The 18,150-nt window shown below is 35.1% G+C and overlaps 1 protein-coding gene across 2 annotated transcripts in view; it reads right to left on the minus strand.

Annotated features, from left to right (window-relative positions):
- Positions 1-18,150, minus strand: part of LOC137478144 (adhesion G protein-coupled receptor A3-like) — a 255,839-nt gene that overhangs the window by 141,702 nt on the left and 95,987 nt on the right. For both annotated transcript variants that reach the window (XM_068197751.1, XM_068197752.1), the window contains exons 4-6: positions 16,256-16,327; positions 8,384-8,455; positions 7,463-7,626 (exon numbers count right to left, since the gene is read on the minus strand). In XM_068197751.1, coding sequence (XP_068053852.1) covers positions 7,463-7,626; positions 8,384-8,455; positions 16,256-16,327 — 308 coding nt within the window. The remainder of the gene's footprint in view (positions 1-7,462; positions 7,627-8,383; positions 8,456-16,255; positions 16,328-18,150) is intronic.

Here is an 18,150-nt window from a genome sequence, read left to right on the forward strand (position 1 = left end):
AAAGAAAATCCTGAATTGCTAACATTGTTAAACAAAAGTAATTGGAAGAGGATTTAAATACTGCTAATTGTATCACTATCCATATCTTGCAAAACCTAATCCTGTGAAAGGTTATTAGTGTGAATATTCCTATTTTAACATAATTAGACCTACTCATGTGATTAGGTACTCCCTGCAGAAGTAGAGCTGAAGTCTTGATCCTGCATATTCTGGAAGACAATAATGTTCTGCACGAATGCAGCAAGCTACCTGTGGACTGCCAAGAAACTGCAGGACTGAAATCTAAATCTGGCTAATTAATCCATCATCCTTCCTGCTTGAGGTTTTGAGTTTAGTCAGTTACTACATACTGAAAGCCCCCCACAGTTCAATATTTACAATGTGTTAATGTACTAAGAATTACTTGTAAATTAATAAATGATTGAAACAATTATCTCAAACCTGTCCCTAAGTTTGAGTAAGTAACAGATGTTACCAAAAATATGTTTTGTGTACACTGAGAAAAATAAATGAAAAAATACTCCTTGTTAATTTTAAGCTAGTGGTTTTTCCTGCAACATATTTTACATAGAAAAGGAAACTTTTAACAATAATCTATGTGCAAAAATGTATCTTTATAATTTTAAGATTTGAATGGGAGTGTAGATATTTAAGTTTTGGCACCAGATGAAAAAAGGAATTTCAAATCTCACTTTTTAACCAATATCCCTATCACAAGACAGCTGACAATTCTCTTAAAAAGTGACACAGATCGAGGCTGAATGCATTCAGTTGATTTAAGCTTAAATTTAAATATTTCAAAAGTTCTTTCAAAGACAAAATTCCCCACTATCTAGGTTTTTCTCCTTTTTCAGCATTTTAAAAGTATGTATTTCTTTCAATGTTCTTACTATTGGGCAGTGGATACTAATTTTGCTAGGAATGATGGGGAAACAATGTGAATTACTTCAGGTAAAATTATAAAGACATTTCAACAAATACAGTATCTAAAACAACACTATTCCATCATTGCTGAGAAAGCATTTAAAGCCACACTCTGTTTTAAGAATCTATGTCCAGGAAAAAGAAAGCTGCTTCAAAAAAATGAAAGTTCTTTACAGAGGAAGAGTAGAAAAGAAAATGCTCTATTTTTTCCCAGAGGTATTACTATGAGTAATTTAAAATTTCTTGAATGTTTCAAATTCTTTTGTATTTTAGATAAGATTGCAAAAAAGAAAATAATACTTATAAAAATAGACAAGGGAGCGGCATGTGGCCTGAGAGAAATATACCCTAATGTTCTCCTTATATTTAAGCATGAGAAATGCAGATTAGAAAATGTGACAGTAGATAGGTAATGATGGAAGTACTTCCTACCTTTGTAAGAAATTGAATCTTAAAATGGACAAGAAATCTCTAAGAACACAAGTAGAATGAATGCATAAAGCATAAAATGGTGTTTTCTTCTTTTTTTTTTGCTTTGCACAAGTTTCAATATGAACAGGTATGGAGCATCAGAGCAAAAAGCACCTACATTTTAGCCTGACTCTGCTCCTTTGGGGGTGCAGATACTCTGATTCTCAGTGAAGTGAGGCAAACTACAAAAGACAAGCTGCTGGTTAAGTACAAACAATTCCCTAACAACTTTATCTCCTCCCTTCCAATAAATTATTCACATTTTCTATGAAACATTTAAAGAATTTTATTGCAGAATACAGAAGTCAGAAAAGGATTTACCTCTTTGATTTATATTCCTCCCTTTGAAGTGTCTGTCCTAAGTAGGGAGTCTATCATTCCCCAAACCCCACATTTCAATAATATTTTATGAGTCAGAACTTGCTACTTTCATTCATGAGTTAACACTTTACACTAAGGTAGCTTATAGAATTCAGAGACTGAGTAATAATTCAAACACTATTGGACACTCACAACTATTATCTTCTTTTCTCATCTGTATTTTCAATAGGATGGATTTTTATTCTACAGCAGTGTTAACACTCTTCTCAGCAGACAGCCCCCTAAGGCATGGCAGAAGCCTCACCATACAGATCCTGCACAGACAAAACTCCTGTTCTATTTTGAATGTTCACTCCTTGCCATCTCCAGTGAAAGTCCTAATTGACTATGAAAGCTTTTAGTAAATTATGAACCAACCCAAAGAATTTCTCACTCTAAGTTTGATGTAAATACTTCGAGAGTTCTATGGATCATAACCAACAGATGCACCACCCGTGGACAGAACACACATTTTGGCATAATACATACTTCCAAAATAATTTACTGTAATAACCACTCTGTGAAACACCCTACAATTGATTTTCATGAATGTGAAGCACACAGAGCAACAAGAAATTCAAACCAAGCTTCTGGGTACTGAAGCTCTGGGTACTCCACCTCTGAAAAACAGGTTCCTGTGACTCGGGAAGCATTTATGGTAGATGAGATGATACCTAAAACCAGATGCTATCTCACCCATGTCAATACAAGAAAGGAAAATTACTCAGCTGAGATATTTGTCTTGTAATTTGCTGTTACTCTGTGCTTTCCAAGTTCTATTTCTACCATATTTTCCCCTGAGACTCGGTCTTCAATGAGTGTATCTGACATTTGTGCTTACAAGTGTTTCTTTACCTTTGAAGTTTCTTTGCTGAGGATGGTATATGGACAACATGCATTAACACTAGCTTTGCCAATTGTCTCAGTTTGCTGGTTGTAATTATTGAAACAGCTTGGGTTTTTCAGAGATGTGCAGACTATAGATGAATGAATAATGCTGTATCTTAGAACTTCTTGTAACTCTTGTCCTACAGTCCCATGTTGAAGCAGCTCAACACAGAAAGAGATTTTCTCCCATTCAATTCAACACAGATAATAAGGAAGTGGGAAACAGAAACATTCAATGCAGAACCATAATAAAGAGAGAAGGAATCGATTTGTTTCTTCCATGGAAAAGACCTGTGCATAGATTTACATCAACACAGAGAAAAAGGGCAAACACAGTTTTTGGGGATTACCTTTAGCCAGCATCCCATATGGGGTCAGATGCAAAGAGCCAGAGCAAGCTCTGCGAACGTGGCTTGAGAGCCACCCAGGACTGTTTAAGATTGCTTTGTGGGGCAAGATTGTTTTATGGGGCTTTCTGGCAGACTGCCTCACAGCACAGCTCGGAAAGGTATGGACAGCTACAGGAAAGGTATGGACAGCTACAGGAAAGGTATGGACAGCTACAGGAAAGGTAAGGACAGCGACAGGAAAGGTATGGACAGCTACAGGAAAGGTAAGGACAGCGACAGGAAAGGTAAGGACAGCTACAGGAAAGGTAAGGACAGCTACAGGAAAGGTATGGACAGCTAAAGGAAAGGTAAGGACAGCTACAGGAAAGGTATGGACAGCTACAGGAAAGGTAAGGACAGCTACAGGAAAGGTATGGACAGCTACAGGTATGGACAGCTACAGGAAAGGTAAGGACAGCTACAGGAAAGGTATGGACAGCTACAGGAAAGGTAAGGACAGCTACAGGAAAGGTATGGACAGCTACAGGTATGGACAGCTACAGGAAAGGTAAGGACAGCTACAGGAAAGGTATGGACAGCTACAGGTATGGACAGCTACAGGAAAGGTAAGGACAGCTACAGGAAAGGTATGGACAGCTACAGGAAAGGTAAGGACAGATACAGGAAAGGTATGGACAGCTACAGGAAAGGTATGGACAGCTACAGGTATGGACAGCTACAGGAAAGGTATGGACAGCTACAGGAAAGGTAAGGACAGCGACAGGAAAGGTATGGACAGCTACAGGTATGGACAGCTACAGGAAAGGTAAGGACAGCTACAGGAAAGGTAAGGACAGCTACAGGAAAGGTATCATGCAGCAGGACGAGCTTGCCTGAAAGTGTTGTGATGCAATGATGTGAATGCATGCACAGCAAACCACCTGGCTGACTAGAGCAAAATCACTAGAAAACGATGTAGACTCTTCTCTGCATTTAGATTTCCTGAGAACTGACAAGATACTACTTCTAGTTCTTTGAACCTGTCTGCTTTATAGGTCCATGCAACCATATCATGACCAAGATTAGAACGGTAGACCACAGAAACCAGAAAAGCTACTGACACCAAAAAAACCCAAAACTTATTTACTAACTGCATGAAAAAAATCTATAATGATAAACCATAAAAATGTAATTTATTATGTATTAATGCAATAAACTCTAAGCAAAAAAACAGATTTCTCAATATCCTTTTATATTTTCTTTTCAAGCAGTTTCTTTTTTAATTAACAGAAGGGATTAATAATATGTTCTCAATTACTTTGCTATAAACATCAGTAGAGCATATTCAAAACCCAAGATTTTAATTTTAGGAGATCTGTATGAGGAACAGCACTCTGTCCCAGGAGAATTAGATAATTTTCTTTGTGGTATAAATAAATAAATAAATACATACATAAATAAATAAATGTCTTAAGGCACCATAAAATTATTTTTGTGCTTTGACCTTTGCAGTATTTTTTGGCAATATTTAGTAAATATTTTCAGAATTTTAGTCAAAATATTTATCTAAATATTACTGATATTATGTCAACTACTTTCTAACTTTTAAATAAAATCTAATTGGGAGAAAAAAGAAAGTCAGCACTTTTGCAAACATCTGTTTTGATGAGTCAACGTTTTTTAACAGAAAAGCACTCCATCACAGTTATATGTCAATTGTAATTTGCAGAACAACTGAATTTTTACTTATTCATGCTCTTCAGTAACATCAATACAGTTTTGAGACTGAGAAACTAAATTCTAATATCTCATTCATCAGTATAAATAATCAAAGCCCAGCTTTAAGAGCAGTCTTTCATAATCCCCTTCAGACAAAAACTCATACGGGTCTTTTCTGAATGAAGAATTTGGCCTAGAGAATCCATCTCTGCTGGTGATGTGAGCCAGAGAAAATCGCAGACTCCTATCAGACCTCAGCACTCATATTTAGGAAAATTAGAAATTTACAGCACTCATATTCAGGAAAACATAATTTTCCTCCTGGAAATTGAGTAACTTGTATTTGGAGTCACAGAGAAAGAGTAACAAGGCACTGTGTGAAGCCAATTTCACAACCATTTTTCAGAAAGATACTCTGTCCATGCCATTATGAATTCATCACAGTCCCTCATCATTAAGGCAGAAGACAAGGGCAAAACCATACTTTGTCATCCAACTAGTTTTTCAGCCTTATTTACAACATTGTGAAGAATTGTTTTATAACCAAACATTTCTGATAGTTGGAGAATTTTGTTAAAGAAGATTTAAGTAGCTCTTAAAAGCTTTTATTGAAATATGCAAGCAGAACCCTGGGAATTCTAAAATTGTGCAGTCACTTAGCTCCTAAAACTCCCTAAAGCAGGTTTTCAACTGTTTCCAACAGGCAACTTACTACTTTGGCTATCATGCGTAAGTAGATGCATGAGAAAGATTTGCCAGGAAGAAATCCAAAAGACAATTTTTTTTCTCACCTCAACATATAAAATAAATCTAAAAAGCTGATGGCAAACTGCTCCCTGTAGCTACTCAGAATCCACATACCTTGACTTTTTGGTTCATTCCCTAACTCCCTTGCAAAACTCTTTGCCCATTTCTCTCCTATTTTTATTTTTTCCCTTTCATTCTTCTTTTTTTTTTGCTCATCTTCTGACTGTGATATCTCATTACCTCTTTTAGCATGTAGAAGGAAGATCAATGTTTATAAATACCTGACAGTATGGATGATGTTCACATGAAGGACTTTTTAATTTTTAATTCACTCAATATTTTCTTTAAGATATGTTTAATTTGATCAGCTCTGTGCATATTTCAACACATATTATTTATAAATCATTCTCAATAACTATTATTATTTTGGTGCCAGACAGCCTTCTATTAAGCCTAAGCTCAAATTAACTTACTGAAAATGAAATTGCTAAATGTTCTGGGCACTGTGAGCTACCCAGCAGATACTCTGAGCACCATGAAATACCTGGCAGATATTACAGAGCTGGTGGAAGGCTCAGCAATTATAACCACTGTAAAACTCTCTGATATTGGAAGCAAAGTCAAGCTACTGGCAGTCATTACAGCCCTTGTTAAGTGCTCTGTGGAGATTGTAAATAGGAGTGAGAACTAGGTGGGCATGGTAAATTCTGTATCAAAGGTCTGATAGGGAGTCCTATTAGGAATTAAATTATGAAAGTCTGAGAAATCGCTTTCATTTCCTTTGTAGAAGTCAGAGATTTATATTCACTTGTTACCTGGAAATACCAATTAACAGTCCTTAATCACTTTTCTGATCTTTCCAGCACTTTTAGAAGAAGTACTTTTCCTGTTGGGAAATGGGTCTCTATGAAGATGTCCATGCTGGCTCTCTATAAAATGAGACTTTAATATTTGAAGAGTATTGCAGAATTTCAAATTTTTGGTAACGCAGGCTACTGGAAATGTCTCTGCCTTGCACTCACAAGAGCTCATTCCATATTTGCCTCCAGACACCTCTCTGTGTTTCCTTAACAATTCACCTGATGGACCATCTGTAGGTAATATTCACATCCTTTCACATTTCTTCCAACCTAATAACATATGTATTTGTTAAAACCAATTCTCTATATATCATTCCAGGCAACTTCTGATCTCCCTCCTGTTAGGAATATGTTTGTTAGCAACACACATCACTCTTCTTGTGGTTATTAGGAGAAATGCACTCCTTTTGTTTGCAAAAGACATTAGCAAAGCCACAGTCTCAGCAATTTTCTGTCATTCAAGCATGTCAAAGATTCAAAGATTCTGAAATTCATCAACTATGTGTGAAATGAGACTTGATTCTGGAACCCACTGGCATCATCTCAGGCAGCAATCATTTCTCTGCAGTGTGATACTTTTAAAAATCTCTAGTTTAATCTGCTCATTGCTAGACAATGCCCAGTGTGAAATGAGTTTTCTTCACCATATCTATCATGTTTGTTATGGTGGAAAATATCCAAAAAACATTTCACTTCTAGATCTTCATACAGAATTCACCTAACTGAAGCTCACTGTAAGAATTCTATTCATCCCCAGGAAATGGTGATAAAACATATAGTTACAGGTTGATAACAATAAAAAAAATACAATAATTAAATTTGACATTAATATCACTCTGTCAGATACATAACTTGAAAGAAACCTTATATAAACTCCTGTAGGAATCCTCAGTTTCATGAAGAATACAATGTAGAACTAGCATCACAGTTAAATGTTTTATGTCATAATTGCATATTACTGAATCCATTGCAGAATAGTGGTGTTCTTGAGATATGAAATAAGAAATTTCTATTTTTTTCTGTTCTCTTTCATTCTCAGGTGTATCATCTGTGTCACACATCTGTCAGATTTATTATTTTTTTTTTTTTGATCAATTCCGTTTTTTTTAATATTTTCTCTGGATTCCACTTCAATTTATAATGCTAAATGAGAGTACAACTCACCACATATCAGCTGGTTTTCCTTCAGGTTATAAAGCGACAGTCCACGCAAAGCACTGGGGTAAGCACAAACTGTTTCCTCTGCTATTCGGACTGAAGCATTTCTGGCCCATTGCAAGACCCATTTCAGGTTACAGTCACAAATCAGTGAATCAGTGTTGAAATGTCTATAAAGGCAAAGAATAACCACAACTGGTCAACATGCAGTTTCCATGAACATACTTTCTTCTGCTAGATTCAAGTTATCTAAATGCAAAGAGAATTCTAGATTAAAGCATAACTATGGATGCATGAATTCAAAGACAGTCTGAGACAACCAATACACGTTTTCCCACTGTTTATTACTTTCATAATATTATGCAAAAATTCTGGGTTTGGTTCCAGGTCAGCATCATTGACTACTGAAATAATTTTGAGTCTGTGTTACTGTAGAAAAACATATTATAACATACTTTCATTTACTAAAAACCCCTCTAAGTAGAAACAATCAGTATACACTTTTAAATCTTAGGCAGGTACAGTTCATATCAGTAACTGGGAACTGTTAGTATAATTCCACGAAAAATATTTAACATTACTAGTTTTGTGCAATTACAGGCCTAATACAATGTAATGCATGAAATCATGACAAAGTATAAGATTATGAAGCAAAAAGAAAAAAAACAAAGGGATCCTAGTCAGGAGGACCAGACTGGGCTAGTCAGGAATGGGGTTGAATTGTCAGTGCCATCCATTTCACTGCAACAGGTAAAGTTGGCAGCTCATCAACAGTAAGCCAGACATGGATAACAAAATACTGCAAATTTTATTTTTAGAATGCATCTCTAGAAAGAATCCTGCTTGAATTCATATTCAACTCTGCTATGTTTATTCTAATGTGTTTCTGAAGTATTTGAGATTACAAACAAAAGGAATGATACTCACAGGGCTTTCAGAGCTAGCAGCTCAGAAAAAAGTCCATTCATGAGACTTGAAAAAATATTCCCTGACAAATTCCTAGGGAAAGAAAAGCAATTTACTGTTGGTTATAACAAATACAAGAAGAAAAGAAAATTGTTTTAGAATATAATTTTCCCAATGCTAATTAAAAAGTTTTGCTTGACTGACAACAGTAAAAACATATTTAAATTTGGTACATTGCTTTGTGGTTTTGGTAGGTGACAATAATATTTAAATCAATTCACACACTTACTTATTTTATTTTCACAGCAGAAATGCATACATTTCACTTGGTCTCATAAAGAGGAACACTTCTACATATATAAAGGAACAGAATTTGAGAAGAGAATATTCTAGAATTTAAATTAAAATATTAATAAAATAATTAGTCAGTGAGACCTATATTACATTTTTATTGTGTAGACATAATGTCACTTCAAGTTAAAGAAACAAAAACAGTGTCTTAATTTAGTAATGTTCCAAAGAATTCAAGTAATCCTTAAAACAGTAATGAGTTTTCAAAGTGGCTACACAAATAGTTTTATTACAAAGGACTTTAAACACACCAACTTTTTCCCATCCTTAAATTAGGTAATTTCAATTTTAATTACTACTCTACTCTTTCTCGTCTTGATGGCTGAATGGCTCAGGCTGAATACTTGCAAACAGAGGCAATTTGCTTTTACATAGTTTAACAGTATTGCTCTGCCAGTGCCTTAAAGTACAAAAATTAAATGCTTAATTGTCAAGTAATAATGTATTTTTCTATGCCCTTAAACTTAAAAATTAATGCATATCCAAGGTTAACATTTCAGAGCATATGATTTACCTATTTATGAAATACTGATATATGTTCCTCTCTGTCCAGTGCCTTAACACTATGTGTTTGAATTCAAAGTTGGTTACAAAACTTCAGTTATCGGGAAAATTTCAGAGCTCTTCACTGGAGACATGTTGCAATTATAGGAAAAGAAATAGTAGACTGGCAAAGAAAAATGGTTTTATTACTTTTTTTCTTTAAAATGATGTTGTTATAATTATTAATTTTACTTCTGTCTACAAAGACTGTAAGCTAAACTGAAGAGTGACATTCATATCATAAGCAATGTGCTCACAGTCAGGGATCTATCAAGCTGCAAGAGATCTGAAACAGGTAAGGAACCAAAGTAAGAAAGACAAAACTCAAGAAACCTGCTGTCTGCTGAAACCTGTCCAGAAATCTCTGGATCAACGGATTCAAGAAAGTAGAGAAAATGTTGCTAATTTATAAATTAGTTTAAGACACTCTTGAAGGAATAACTAACTCCATTTTTGTATACAACTGAACACTTTAAATTTTTTTAGTAGTTTAAAACAAAATTCTGGTAATAGAATATAAAAATAAACTGGCTCAGCAACATAAAATAAAATTATTGAGTGATGATGAGATGTGCTGATATAACTGAACTAATTTTTAAGACTTTAAGTAACAGTGCACCTCTATACAGTTGTGGTACAAGGCTCTTGGAAGAACTTTTAAGTACCTCTTTAATTGCGGATATGTCTGAAGGTGGAAATGAATGTTTGCTTGTAGATACATATTTCTCTACCTTTAGTAATTTAGATTTATCAACAGGAAACTAAAAATATTGAGCATTTCACAGACGCATTTAACCTTTTTCCTTAAAATTAGATGGATCTACTTACGTATTTTTTGGCTGTAAGGCCTGACAAGGCATATGCTGCAGCAGCTCAGTGAACTGAGACATGAAAAAGACTAGATCAGAAACTGATAACCCTGACATTTACACTGAAGTAAATCACAAGTGGTTCCAGCAGTATGTAGGCAGTTACATGAGTATAAATTTACTGACAGAGGACAGTCAGTAAGTCCCGAAGTGACGATGGGGAAAGCAGTCTGCCCAGTCCTGTCCTTTGCCTTGCCCTCTGTAGTACAGAAGTTTTCAAATCTGATGCAAACCCCAGGCTCTCCCTTGAACAGCTTGCCAGGCTTCATAAGGCAAAACAAACAGAGCACCAAGAGTGAAGTTTGGTAATTCCATTTGGACTGAAGGAAAGTTTTATGTCTGGTCAATATTTTAGGAACTGGGGACAAACTGCAAGTCACTTGCACAGTGTACGTAGCAGGGTTCAGCAGATGTACCTGAGCACCTGCCAGAGGTGCTCATTTGGTGGGGACTGAATCCATAAGCTTTTTTACCAAATTCACCAAGACATCGAGCCAGACCTGACCTACACCACACTAACCTAAAAATTCCTGACTTGTGTTCCATTTACAGATGACTGTAGAATTCCTATAGAATTCCTTTTTATCAAGTGCTGGAATAATTGAGTTCCTGACAGCAACATCAGCAGAAATTCACCTAATCAACTTTTCATACTCTTCTGGCAATGACCTGGTTTGAAGTTTCCATATTACTACTAATAATTAGCAAATTAAGATTATGTTCACAGGGCTGTGAAAATCAAAAAGCAACACATTTCTGTGTCCAAGAAACACAATTACAATATTTGGATATCCTCCAGTGGAAATACATTGTTCTTTAACAAAAATTTCAGAATGCTTCTCAAATCACCCAAATAATGCAGGCATTTCTGAGCTGATGCAGCACGCTGTAAATACCTGTTTTCTTAGTGCACATAACTTACATTATATATTAAATATATATTATATATTGTCAAGTATATAGTGTTGTAAAAGTCCTCCATTTCAGGTATCCTAAAACCCCACTCTAGCTTGATTTAAAAGGGCATTTATTCTAAAAACATCTGTAACATCTCGTTTGCAAATATTTCAAAGAGAACAAATTAATGCACTCCAGAGCTCATAGCACTTACTATGCCATTAACTCACTCCATTAATAGAAAGATGTGCTTTCAGTTTTATCAGAGGTAAAACATTTCAGTCTTACTTAGAAAGTTCTAAGTCCTAAATACTGTTTTCTCATATACCAATATTTGTGCTTTTACAGAAATTAATAAAGCACTTTTGACAAATGTTTTAATATAAATGACAAATGCCACAAAACAGTCAAAAAGAGTTTCATGTGTCAAAGTACCATTTGAGACAGAATATAGATAGAAGCAGAAGCATGAATATGAAGACTGCTTCCCTCTTAAAAGCAGCATTAAAAAGCAAAAGTTGAATGCAACAGCAACAGACTGACCTGTGCAAAAAAAAAAAAGAAAGAAATGTGGGACAGGAGGCATAAAAAATGACAACAGGAGTGCAGAGAGGGCAGGTTATATATTGTGTATTTCCTTATTTGCTGAAATGGGGTCTGTTTGATTAACTGTATTAGTGGTTTTTATTTGATTTCTGGCACCATGCAAAATGATTAGTTGGTGCAATGACATCAAGTCACACAAGATTTTGCAGTACAATATTATCACAAAGCTAACTGCTGCTGATGATTCAGAGACAGGATGAAGAGTAAATCAGATATAGTTTAATCAAACAATTGGAAGCAATAATAAAGTTTGAGTTTGAACCTCCAAAGGGAAAATCCAGCTGAAGCTACTTGTTGAAACAGATTTCAGGCTGCAATATTTTGAAACCTGAAAAGATAATTTATGAGGGACTAAATAAATGAAGTCTGGTATTTCAGCACAGTGGCATCATCCCAGTATTCCACAGCTCTTAACACTTAGATTAAATATAAACAGAATTAATGTAGATAGCAGCTCCATTACCAAGCCGAAATATATTTGCATACTTAATTCTGGAACAAAGCACCGAAACATTGGGTCCAAAGGAGATTTGTAAGATTTGTTGCATTCAATTATGTCATTCCTAGTTAGAATACATGCACCTCATCACAGCATAAACACAGCCAAAGGGTAATATATTAGCCAAAAGAGATAAACTAGTATCTTAGAAGATGTAATAAATCCACTCTAATATTGAGGCACTGCCAGCTGCATCTGTCCTATGATGTGAAAGCATTTTGAAATCATTTTACAGAGTAAAAATCATCAAATCCAAGAGGGTGTAAAAATTAGATCAATCTCCAGCAACATAATCAGAAGTCACTGGCTGCAGTAATTTCAGGGCCTGTATGAAATTTAAGGTATCATTAGTAACTTTGAATTCAATTTCTGTTCCCTGACATATACCTCCTGACTGCAATGGAGTAAGAGTCTTCTCTACATCATCAAGAGGCTGACCATTTCTTGTGGTTTCGGTGTGTCTGCATGTTTAAAAACAATACAAGATGATACTACTAATTTATTTTTTCTTTGATCAATTCTGTAGGTTGTCCTGTTCTAAACTAGACTACACAAAACCACCAAGCCCACTGAAGGGTGTCTGCATTATCCCTGAAAGCCCAGGCAATCCTCATCCTTTTAGTGAAGTATTTGAACATACCTTTACTGTACTCAGTTTAGATTTATACATCACATCATTGGGCTAAGCCACACTGTGTTAGTTTGGGCCTAGAGCTGATTTTTCAGCTCTAACTCCTTTTTTTTTCCCAAACTGAATTAGATTTACAAGATTGAGTGAAACGCATTGTGTTATTTTGTTTCACCTGGTATTTGTGCTTGTAAACAGTACAAGAAAATCCCATGTTTGTACTTCACAGAAGGCACATGAAAAGATTCATGTCCTTTGCTCCTTCCAGTGGACTCACGGCTCTCCCTACTGGTTTTGATAACAGCCTGCAAAGATGCTTCTGTACTTCATCTCTGCTAACATAACACGGGAGGGCTCTAATTACCAAATCAGCAACTACATCAATCAACACATATCTATACATCATTATATTTCTCCTTCAGTAAATGGCTATGAAAGCAGTTCCATGTTTAAGAACTTGTCTTCTTTTCCTTGTTACAAACACTGATGCTGCACTGAGTAAATGCTGCTCCATAACCTTTCCAGAGAGCAGCTTTCTCACACCCCTCAAATGGCAAGTAAACACAATTCAGAGGTAACAGTAGCATCAGAAAAGCAACCTATTGTAATTTAAACATGTTTAAAAAGTATGGGTCTTCATGAACTTCCAAGGCAAACAAAGTACAGTGTTAGAAAAGTACCAGGCAGCATCAGCTTGCAGTCTGCTAACAATGACCGCTTCTTAGACCACAAGCAAATTGAGATCTCAGTCCAAATAATTACTATCAGCATTAGGACATTATATGAGATTTCTGAGATTGAGGAACATGTGACACTCTGAATGGCAGGGGACAGTTCCTCTTGATTGGCACTGTGGCTGTATTTCTCCACAAAATAATCAGTGACCCAACAAGAGTGGTGGTACTCTTGACTCTGGTTCAGTGAGGAGGAAAATCCCTGCAAGGCTGCTGTAGCTTTTAACATAGCAGTCATGAAATTATTCACTTCAGACAAAAGGGTAAGGTAGACTAAACTATTACTAAGCCTCTGATTTCCAAAGGACAGACTTTTGAAATACTACTACTAATAAAACAAATGAAGTAATTAATAAAACACTAGGCCACATAGACTACAGTACAGGATGGACCTATTTATTAGGTCAGTGGTAAAAAGGCAATTTAAAACCCAAATAAGAAAAATGGAAGACAGATTAAATGTTAATCCATTTAGTCCATTTAATAAGCCATTTAATCCAACCAAATCTTAAATCTTGAAAAAAATAATTCAGATTTTTAAAAGATCAAAGAACTGGAGAGAGGATAACAGGAAAAGCTTATCAAAGTGATGGGAAGAATTTAAAATTTGGAAAGTATGCTAAGACATGGTGCAAAAGATACTTCAACAATACTAATCTATTATAACTAAGAGATTATTAAAGAGTAGGTATTATATACAGCCTAAACATATCACATTACTATGATTTTTAAGATTAAAGATCTCTTTATTGATATACCATATTGATATACCAATATCTCTTTATTGATGTACATGATATACCATCTATAGCCACATATTGATTTTTTACCAATTTCTGATTTGCCAACTTTTTTTTCTATTTTTCGTTCTTTCAAAACTCACTTATAAAATATAAAGAGGCCAGACTAAGAGGTCTCCAGAATCATAATTTTTTCACTGAAGCATGAACATCATATCCATAAAAGCATGAAAGACCTGGTGTTAAGTGCATTTACAGTAAAACAAAGTAAGATAATGGACAAGATGGAAGGAAGGGGAGTAAGACATTACTGATGCTCTGCAGAAATGGTCTTCTGAGTGGTTGCATTTAGAGCTTTCAACGATGACTCTGCCTCACAGCATTAAGAGAATGTGAACATGAAATCTGGCAATAACTAAATCAAAGCTTGGTCAACATTAAGAGAACAAGAAGAGATAACCTTCTTAAACATGAAAGTACTTGTAATCCATTAAATAACATTATTCAAAGTGAAAAATATTACTAGACTGTCACTTGGGAGCTACACTTAAGAAATGTCTTATTCAAATTTCTGCTATATACCGGAGACTCTGAAAGAAAATGATACAGCTAACTCTGGATACACAGACATTTCAAAATGGAAGTTAGACCCACAAAAAGACTGGATGCAGGAAAATACAACATTAATGACTGTGTAGAGAGAACTAGTGAATCCTTCTCTGATCCTTAGCTCAGAAAAAATTGCCAGTGCTGGGACAGATACTCAGGCTACCAGAAATAGCAGGTATGTAGCAAATTGTACAAAAGCAAACTGTGCTGGTGTGGTTTGATCAGCCCAGTAACCATGGGCAGTCAGCCTGCACATTGTGCCTTTTCCCAGCATCTCTGGCTTTGGTGAAGGGTGTAGAGATACATGCCACATTCTTTCCTGGGCTTCAGAGAAAAGGGATAGTACAGCCAAAAACTGTCACAGACCAACTGCTGTGCACTCTCTGGGAATGAATTTATGTTCTTTGCCACCAAGAGACTGATGTACTGAACTTCTAATTCACTTTTAAGATGGGGTCTTACAGATTTGTGAATGGAAATATCCGATCTTTCTGAGAGAGCATTGATTTGAACAGTTTCTGTTGAGTCTGTTCCTAGCAACTAGAAACAAATTCCATTTAGTAACATGACTTCACCAATTTAATCTGGTAATCTGGCTTTATAGTCACAGTAATCTTCACTGTGCACAACAAAAGCAGAGATAAAAGCCCTCAACACGTGAGTTGGGCTTGCCTAATTTGGCACACCATCTGAGATGAGTAAAAAGAGGGGCAGGTTGCACCTGTTCGTTATGTGCTATCAAGGTTCTTCATCTGTTCTCGTTTGTTTTCATCAGAGAAGACCTGGCATAGTTACTCTCATTAATGGGATCTGTAAGTGTGCCAGACTTCAGCCTTTTACCTGGTGTTATCTTGACCTCATGGCATATCTTTCTAGAAAGATTTCCCTGTTTGTCCAAGGAAATGCCATAATTGACTGGAAAGGACAAAAATAAAGTATGAAATTTGACACATACTATAGGAATGACTATACTATAGGATGCAGTATAGGAATTTATTCCTCATTCAGGAATGAAGACAGAAGACAGATCTCAATGAAGATATAGGGCCCTCCTGAGCTCAGCCAAATGTCCATTTAAACCATGAATTCCTATGAATTTCCTCTTTCCCAGACAGGAAATTTACAGCCAACTTATTTTAATTGTTTCTTAGATATGCAAACAAAAAATTTCATGTTTAGCCTCTTTTTAATGTGGAAATGAAATTCAATTCTTTGCATTTCTGATAGATTTTACAATTGAAATAGAGAAAACATATTTAAAATATCAACTCATCACAATCAAAGGCTCAGGACAGGGGCCTTTTAGTACAAAACCTACAACTTTCTTATAATGTAACTTTCTTGCCAACTATACTCAGGTCAGTCATGTGACAGTTGAGATTTCTTCTGTTTAAAACAAAACTGGGGTTATACTCACAGTTTGTGAAGATTATTAAGTCCGACAAACATTTCTGGTGTTAGGCAACCAATTCTGTTATTTGAAAGATCCCTGAAACAAACAAAAATTCCATGAAACATTGAGTCTGTCTTATTTATATAAACACCTATGTAATCACACAAAGCATCTATATTTTTAATAGTTAAGGAGTTAGAGACAAATGAGAAATAAAACCTTTTCCCATAATGTAACATTACTAAATTAAATAGATTAAATAACTTTTATATTAACATTATTGAACCATATTCCACAAATCATACTGTGACTTCTAATGGCTTTTTATATATAGGTAGTAAATAAAAGCAAAATAATATTACAAATATAAAGAATTTTCCTGATCTGAATTATTAGCACCTGCAGTTTTTAACTTAGGAAGAATACCGTGCATTTTGTTCCATGCAATATTCAGCCAAAACTGACTTTATTTTTTTACTGTTTACTCATGTTTCATCTCATTAACAGCAGCCTTTCTTGCTGAAATCACAGAAACCAGAAGGCAATTAGTTTTTGAGCTAGTGAGGTCAGTTTTGATAAGCACTTGGCAAGCTCTTTTAAGAGCAATACTGTGGCTATCTGAGAGCACAAACAGTAAAAGGCATTACATTCCATAACTGTTTCCTGCAGAAAGTGAAGAAATGTTTTCTGTATAAGCCATACATGCAATATAGTGTAAAGGATGCTTACAGGAAGGAGACAAAGACAGGTATAAGCAATCATATTGTGGTAAAAACATGAATAATGCCCCTTGGTAGATTAGAGTTTGATTTTTATGTATTTGGTTTTCAACCTTGACCCAAATTTTCCTTCTCACCAAGCACATTTTTAAAAAAAATAGTTGCAGTTACATAAGGATTTTAAGTGATCATGCAGCAAAGAAAAATGTTAAAATTGATCTGAATGTATTTGTTTTAGAATTAGAGGTCGTTTTTTGATTCCTTTACTACATTGTGCAGATTCCATATTTTTCTACTGATACATGAGAACATTAAAGTAATGTTCTTCCATCAAATGGAAGACTAAAGGTTGCAGTTTGACAAATCCAGTTACTGCTTTCATGGGAACACATTCAGTTAGCTGGAAAATGAAGGCAATCCCTTTAGAGTTCACTATGAAGTCGTCTTCTCTCAGACAAAGAATATATTGTTGTGCAAGTGTATGTTGAAACTTCACATTATAATGAAAATATTTCTTAAATGCTTGTCAAGGATATTAAGTAGGGAACAGCTGAGATAATACTGAGGATACAATATAGTGCATTAATTTCATGTTAGCATCATTTTTCACGTTCTACTAAAAGCTACATAGCAAATCTAAAAATGCAAGTTTAAGACAAGTACATATATATAATAATCTACATATCTTTCTATTAGAAGACATAAAAAAGAACCTACCCAGAATTCTTGGTTGGGTAATGCTTTACTTTTGTCTAGGCAAAGTCTGAACACATATGGAAGAATTGCATCACAATGTGGGGCATATTCTGGGTAGCAAAAGCAGATTTTGTCTATACTAATCAATATGGGTGCATATTTTTTTATGAGAGGCACACACTACAATATCTTTTTACCAAAATGAAAGAATAAACACTGTTTTCTCAAAGTTTTCTTCAGTAAGTGTTATTTTCGTAAGAAGTTATATAGCAGTGACTGAAATTTCTGTATTGTAATACATGTTTTCCAAAGAAAAAAAACTTTAACAAAAAAAAGGCAACTTGCTACACTTTTCCCTAGACTAATACCTGTTACATTAAACAAAATTCAGTTCATATGTACAAAGCTAGTGCTCCTTTTCAGGAATTAAACATTTAACTTACTAATGCTGACTCACAAAGCTGATGTTAGAGGAAAGAACTCTTCTGTGTTGAATAACCAAAT

The sequence above is a fragment of the Anomalospiza imberbis genome, chromosome 8 (assembly GCF_031753505.1).
Source record: "Anomalospiza imberbis isolate Cuckoo-Finch-1a 21T00152 chromosome 8, ASM3175350v1, whole genome shotgun sequence".
Classification (NCBI taxonomy): Eukaryota; Metazoa; Chordata; class Aves; order Passeriformes; family Viduidae; genus Anomalospiza; species Anomalospiza imberbis.